General features: G+C 39.2%; 1 protein-coding gene across 1 annotated transcript; it reads right to left on the bottom strand.

The window, feature by feature from the left end:
- Nucleotides 1-2265: 2265 nt before the first annotated feature.
- Nucleotides 2266-5150, bottom strand: LOC133131645 (uncharacterized). Its single transcript, XM_061247037.1, has 3 exons — nt 4843-5150; nt 4150-4318; nt 2266-3864 (listed from the first exon to the last, which is right to left on the bottom strand). Exons 2-3 carry the CDS (start codon nt 4223-4225, stop codon nt 2996-2998), a joined length of 945 nt encoding a protein of 314 aa, XP_061103021.1. The 5' UTR covers nt 4226-4318; nt 4843-5150; the 3' UTR covers nt 2266-2995.
- Between the last annotated feature and the right edge of the window lie 2333 nt (nt 5151-7483).

Here is a 7483-nt window from a genome sequence, read left to right as displayed (position 1 = left end):
AATTGTTGTAATTCAGCCACATTGGAGGGTTTTCGAGCATGAATGCCTTTTTATGGTCATGCCACAGCATCTCAATAGGATTCAGGTCAGGACTTTGACTAGGGCACTCCAAAGTCTTCATTTTGTTTTTCTTCAGCCATCCAGAGGTGGACTTGCTGGTGTGTTTTTGATCATTGTCCTGCTGCAGAACCCAAGTTCATTTCAGCTTGAGGTCACGAACAGATGGCCGGACATTCTCCTTCAGGATTTTTTGGTAGACAGTAGAATTCATGGTTCCATTTATCACAGCAAGTCTTCCAGGTCCTGAAGCAGCAAAACAGCCCCAGACCATCACACTACCACCACCATATTTTACTGTTGGTATGATGTTCTTTTTCTGAAATACAGTGTTACTTTTACACCAGATGTAATGGGACACACACCTTCCAAAAAGTTCAACTTTTGTCTCGTCAGACCACAGAGTATTTTCCCAAAAGTCTTGGGGAACATCAAGATGTTTTCTGGAAAAATTGAGACGAGCCTTAATGTTCTTTTTGTTCAGCAGTGGTTTTCGTCTTGGAACGCTGCCATGCAGGCCATTTTTGCCCAGTCTCTTTCTTATGGTGGAGTCATGAACACTGACCTTAACTGAGGCAAGTGAGGCCTGCACTGCCCTACAAAGCCAAAGTGCAGTATCTGCAAAAATGCCAAAATGAGAAAAACAGCTTTTTGTGTTTTTCTTTCGCCAAGTTTAAGCATACAATTATATTTAACTACGGGAAATTCAGCAGTACAACTACGAAACTCTAGTAGATTGAAGAGCAGATACTGCACTTTCGATTGGTGCAAAAACATTTTTTTGCAAAAAATGCAGATACTGCACTTTGGCTTTGTAGGGCAGTGCAGACCTTTTGGATGAGTCGTCGCTGCGCTCTTGGGGTAATTTTGGTCGGCCGGCCACTCCTGGGAAGGTTCACCACTGTTCCATGTTTTCGCCATTTGTGGATAATGGCTCTCACTGTGGTTCGCTGGAGTCCCAAAGCTTTAGAAATGGCTTTATAACCTTTTCCAGACTGATAGATCTCAATGACTTTCCTTCTCATTTGTTCCTGAATTTTTTTAGATCATGGCATGATGTCTAGCTTTTGAGGATCATTTGGTCTACTTCACTTTGTCAGGCAGGTCCTATTTAAGTGATTTCTTGATTGAGAACAGGTGTGGCAGTAATCAGGCCTGGGTGTGGCTAGAGAAATTGAACTCAGGTTTGATAAACCACAGTTAAGTTATGTTTTAACAGGGGGGGCAATCACTTTTTCACACAGGGCCATGTAGGTTTGGATTTTTTTTCTCCCTTAATAATAAAAACCTTCATTTAAAAACTGCATTTTGTGTTTACTTGTGTTGTCTTTGACTAATATTTAAATTTGTTTGATGATCTGAAACATTTAAGTGTGACAAACATGCAAAAAAAAAAGAAATCAGGAAGGGGCAAACACTTTTTCACACCACTGTACATCTCCGCATTCCTGACCCAGAGTATAACACATTTCTGAACATTAATGATGTTACTCTAGGGTTCTGTGATTTTCTGTATCTGTTTTTGTCTTAGGGTTTTCAGTCCTTCTTTCCCTCTGTGACCACTATAGTCTGTCTGTCTGTCTGTCTGTCTGTCTGTCCCTGCATTCCCACTCATTGATCCCACTTGTTCTTCATTTAGTGTCTCCACCTCCCACTCCTTATATAGATTTCCTTCCTGTCTTTCTCGCTTCCCTCTCACCTGTTTCTTGTTGTCTGTTCAGTTCTGCGATTGGTTCCCCCTGCCCAGGTTCTTGACAGTTACACCCATAATCAGTACATTGTTAGTTGCATAATCACCTAATTGATTCATACATGATTACAATGTTTATTGTAAAAGTGTGTATAAGAGTCTTACTGTGTCTGATGCAAATCAGAAAGCCGGTAAGCTTTCTCACTTTCTGTCATTTCTTTGTGTGTGTGTGTGTGTGTGTGTGTGTGTGTGTGTGTGTGCGTGTGTGTGGGTGTTTGTGCACATATATATCTGACTCCTGTTCATGAAACCTACATTATGCATATGAGAAAACGAACTATTCACAAATCAGTATGTTCAATATATCCATGTCAATCAGGAAATAATCAAAAAACATTTACAAATCAAACCATTTTCAAGGACACAGTTGTAATAATCGTTTGCAGACAATTTATTGAATGAAACCCTTCAAGATGTCACCAACACCCAAACAATTACATCATTTTATCCACCAGTAGTTGAAAGATATTTTAACATCTTACAGAAGAACATGCAAATTAATGCAATGGTTATAGTAAAAAAAAAAAGACATTTAAGTTAAATTATTAAAGATACATTTTTAATCTTTAATTTTAAACATTATGCAGTGGTTACATTTCGAAATAAAATATTTCGGGATAAAATAAAACCCCTTCATTTTCACGCATTTTGAGAAAGGAGGAAATACATTACCTTAAAAAGTATAAAAGGACACAGTTGCAATGGCTTCTATAAAACATAGAAAATCTAAAATATTAGGAAAATTTAAAATGAAACTTAAACTAAGTTTTGGAAAATTAATAAATAAATCTTCACTCACGGTGTTGAAGTTAATCTTCTTCCCTGACCGTATCAGGGCCAAGGCAGTCGAGCCTGCTACTACTACTACTACTACTACTACTACTACTACTACTACTACTAATAATAATAATAATAATAATAATAATAATAATAATTATTATTATTATTATTATTATTATTATTATTATTATTATAAAGCAATGCAGTATCTGTAGGCTACTTACAAGCTTAAGGAGTTTGATTAAAAAAAAGAAAATATATATTTGTATTTATCAAATAGTGCTGATACAAATAAACCATGAAAGAAACGTATTTAAAGCAAGTTATTTTTTTACGTAAGCTACTAAGAATTTTACAATGAGCAGGAATGCATAAGGCTTCATACCTGTGGTTAACCCATGAAATCAATTAATGGAAACCCACCAGTTGGGCCAGTGTCAGGTCATTCGCAAAATTACGTAACAGGGTTGACCTCTCGGGATCGAGCTGCCTCAGCATATGTTGCACGCCGTTTTCAGTTTCGGGAAATTGAGGAATAAGATCTGAGTTTTCAGAAAACCACATTTCCACGACCTGTGGGTCCAGATAAACGCGATGCATATGCATCCATTCTACTGTTTGAGCGAGAATAGACCTCACCTTCCAATTTCTTTCGGCTTTTTCTGGACAAAAAAAGAAATGCAGTGCAATGTAGTCAACAGCATTGCGCCTAATGACACCTATAATGTGTGCAAACAGGATGTTGTTGATTGGGATATATACCACATTGTCCGGAATGTGAACTACCCAGGTTCTAATGTTTTGTCTCTGATCAGCAGTCAAGTTGATGTGTTTGCCGTCTGGAGCGTTCCCTTGGAAGGCGTCACTAATGCTGCTGTTTGGGATAAGGTCAACCAACTTCACTCTGTTACCTTTTGTGACGTGCCTTTCAATGAACAAATCAATTATCGACCCACAGAACCCAAGCAGGGCGTTGTTGAAAACGTGTTCTCCCCGGGTAGACCTTCGGTTCTGTTGTACATCTTCTGGCAAGTCTATACGACGTTCTTTCAATTTATCCCTGAGAGCCTTAAAAGACGTGGAAAGGTTTGTGTATAGATTTGTACCTGCCTGGGCTGCCTTAGTAACTTTAATGGTGGCGCTCGCGCCTGGTTTTGCTGCTTGGATAATGTAGTCATTTATATCTTCGGATACTTTGGCACTGCACCCGACTACTGTCTGGCTTTCGACGTTCTGAAGGATGGACCCTGGCTTCAGGTCACGGATTCCAGCTAAATCTGAAAAGAAACAGAGACACATTATGAAACACTTAGCCTGTTGACCAACAAAATGCAAACGTTTATATAGGTTTAGTAGCAGTGGTTGTTTCAGATGTAGTAGATAAACTTTTTATTTTATTTTTATTTTTAGTATTATAACAGTTGTACTTGCAATAGTGGTACAGAGTTACAGAATGGGTATGCTGTCATATGCAGTAAATGATTTGAAATGCAGTGGAGGGCCGAATCTTTTGATTGAGTAACAACAAATCAAAGAAATCCTCCATCCTGCCCATTGCCTACCCAGGAAGTCCTTATAGCCCTTGGCCTCCGCGGTCTTTCGGTCTCCTTGGAGCAGCGCAATGAAGCCGTCCACCATGTTGGCAGAAGTGCCCACCAAGGGCACGTAGTTCACTTATCCTACCCACAGATCCCTCTGTGAGCAGTGCGGCCATAGATCCGCGGCCATGTTCTAATCAGAAAAACAGAAGTTTTTTTAATCACAGCTACAGTGTGTGAAATGGTGGTAGTAAATGCCGTTACTTCTAACATCTGGTCTCTGGTTACTGGCTTACACTAAGGTTTACAATACGATTCCTTTCATCCATTAAACACAATCCAACAATAGTAATGTTGGGATAACTTAGGTAATTAGGCATGTTTTCTGTTTTTGGGCTACTTCTACTGTAGCAATTCTAAACATAGTTCATATGTAGCCACAATAAATCAGATTCCTGATCCTTGATTCACAGTGAGTGCATCATTTTGCCTTTCTGTAAATCGATAAATATGAATGTAATGTACTTCATCAAGCTTTTTAAAGCTTATTATGTGTGTCCATGTCTGGAATCACAAGCAGAGGATTTCTTACTTTGAAAAGTGTGAATATTACAGGTGATACACTACAATGAAGATTTATAACCCTTCGCTATCTTGCCACTCCCAAAATGCAAGTATTCAGTTATTATCAAAAGTGAATCCAAAATGATTTCTTACCTTATTTGAATGTTACAGTAAAGTTATTCTGATGAAAAGCACTGGCGCTGCTGGATGCTCAATGAAATTGTATTGAAGTCTAAGCAGTCGCTGTCTGCTTTGAAAATTGGACTCTTCCCAGGTGATATATACAGACTTTTCTCGAAACACTCCCAAATCACAACCTCTTTTCTCTGATAAAATATTAGTCTATCATCACCACAACAGTGATCATTGGTGATAGGAGGGGAAGAGGCTGTTTCTGCTTATCTATTGTTACTTCACAGTCCTGCATCGCCATATATTAAATATAACTTGAGAAAAAAATATACTCTTCACAAATGTTATTGGCTGCTGCTTTGTTTGTTAAGCAGGTTAAGCAGGTCTGGGCAGCTTTAATTCCTTGTGTTGCACATAAAGTTTTTTCCATGAGAAAATAAGGAAGTAGATTTCTGAGTTAGGTATCATTGTGACAAGATGATCATTTGCATAAGATCACAGCTGATGATGCGATTTTGTGTTTTCTGTGGTTTGGTTTCTGTAGAAATTATGAGTTAGTCTGATAATAACATTCACCTCTCTCTCCTGTTTCGGAGAATCTTGACCAACAATTTTGAACTAATTGTAAACCCACCTAAAGCATGAATAGTGTAAGTTTATTGTGTTAGTCAGATATTGCTGTAAATAAAGTGAGGTTGGGCAATGCAGCTTTAAGCTTTTATTCTTTGAGGGAAGTAAAATTATGCAGCCTCACACAAGACCATTGCACAAGCTAGTTGTATGGGACACTTCAGAAAACACAGTGCAGTCAGTAAGTATTTTGATTTTTTGTTTTTGCTCTGTACTCCAGCAAACAAATACATTGAGATAAAACAATCACCATGTGGTTAAAGTGCAGACTTTCAACTTTAAGTTGAGGGGTTTTACATGCACATTGGGTGAACCATGTAGGAATTGCAGCTCCTAAGCCCCCTAATTTTTGGGGACCAAAAGTAATTTGACAAATAAATACAAACTGAAGTCATAATTTTGATTATTTTCAAATCCTGCCATAAAATACTGCCTGAAGTCTATGACCCAGATATGAGCAGATGCAAGAACATTGCACAAGCTAGTTGCGTGGGACAGTTCAGAAAACGCAGTGCTGTCAGTAAGTATTTGGATGATGACACTTCTTTGTTGTTTTCGCTCCGCACTTCAGCCAACAAAACGGGTGAAATAAAACAATCGTGCAACTTTAACTTTCAACTTTAATTTGAGGGTGTTTAAATCCATATTGGGTGAACCATGTAGGAATTACAGCCCATAGGTCTCCCACTTTTAGGTGACCAAAAGTGCACACAAACTGAAATAAAGTCATCATATTTATATGAATCTGAGCAGACAAGATGTTTCTATAGACTTCGGCATTCACCCTTCACCCTTCATTTGGCATTCAGCAGTGTCATCATCAATGAACACAAGTGAGCCAGTTCCAGTGGCTGCCATACACGCTCAAGCCATAACCTCCACCACACTTGACAGATGAGGCGGTCTGCTTTGGATCATAAATAACTCTGGTACCGGTTGATCTCATCTGTCCAGAACACAGGTTTTTTAATGTACATTTCTGTGAACTGTAACCTATTCTATTCTTGAGGCTTGCCTGGGGCTTGCATCATGTGGTGAACCCTCTGAGGTTATTCTTCTGACGTCCACTAGGTCTTCCATGGTCTAGCAGGTTGTTTGTCATTGCTGAGCTCACCAGTGCCTTCTTGCTTCTTAACAATGTTGATTTTTACACAGCAAATATTTTGCCTATGTCAATGATTTGTTCTTCATTTTTCAGCCTAATGATGGCCTGCTTTACTGCCATTCTTTGGTCCTCACGCTTCATGACAACAGCAATAGACTCCAAATGCAGATGGCACTCCTAGAATCAACTGTAGACATTTTATAGGCTCTTTTGTGCATGAGCTAACAATGAAATTCAAAAGAGCTGTCCGGGAAACATTTGAGGAGCCAATTGTCCAATTAGTTTTGGTCCCCTAAGATTGAGGGGACTATGTATCCTACAATTCTTCCCCTGTTCACCCAATATGGATGTAAAAACCCTCAAGTCATTGTTTTATTGCAAATTCAATGTGCTGGAGTACAGAGCCAATACAACAAGAACATGTGTCACTGTCCAAATACTTAAGGACAGCACTGTAAATGCATTCAGCCCTGGGGGGCTTTATGTTTCCATAACGTCTCAGAGGGTTGGATGAGTAGTTGAATGGATGGACCTCTGTGAGACAGTCCAGCTCAATCTTCTGTGTAAACATTGACTGTCTGTCATTACCTTTTCCACAACCACTGTTTGGTTGGTGGTACAGTATGTGCAGACTGGGCTCAAATATGCAGTATAGGGCCATCGGTGGGTTTCTGGTTCACCGCCCTCCATGACACATCATGGCTCTCCATGACACATGATTGGGCACCAGTGAGCTAGAGATTCCTTTGAGCTGCTGGAATCTCAAGTTCCGTTGAGTAGTAGAATCAGGTGTGCCAATGTAATGTCAAAATGAAAACCTACAGAATGGTAGATTTCCAGGAACATATCAACTGTGTTGTATTCTCTTGTAGGTGGCATTAGCAAAAGGAACATACAGAGCGATCCTAGACACCATTGGTAAAACAA

The sequence above is a fragment of the Conger conger genome, chromosome 6 (genome assembly GCF_963514075.1).
Source record: "Conger conger chromosome 6, fConCon1.1, whole genome shotgun sequence".
Taxonomy (NCBI): domain Eukaryota; kingdom Metazoa; phylum Chordata; class Actinopteri; order Anguilliformes; family Congridae; genus Conger; species Conger conger.
This window is presented reverse-complemented; position numbering and strand designations above follow the sequence as displayed.

Bases quoted from the DNA above. Each gene is read 5' to 3' on its own strand.
- LOC133131645 (XM_061247037.1), bottom strand. From the start codon at position 4,225: ATGGTGGACGGCTTCATTGCGCTGCTCCAAGGAGACCGAAAGACCGCG. The intron at 3,865-4,149 runs GTAGGCAATGGG...GTTTCTTTTCAG, and splicing joins GGGCTATAAGGACTTCCTGG to ATTTAGCTGGAATCCGTGAC.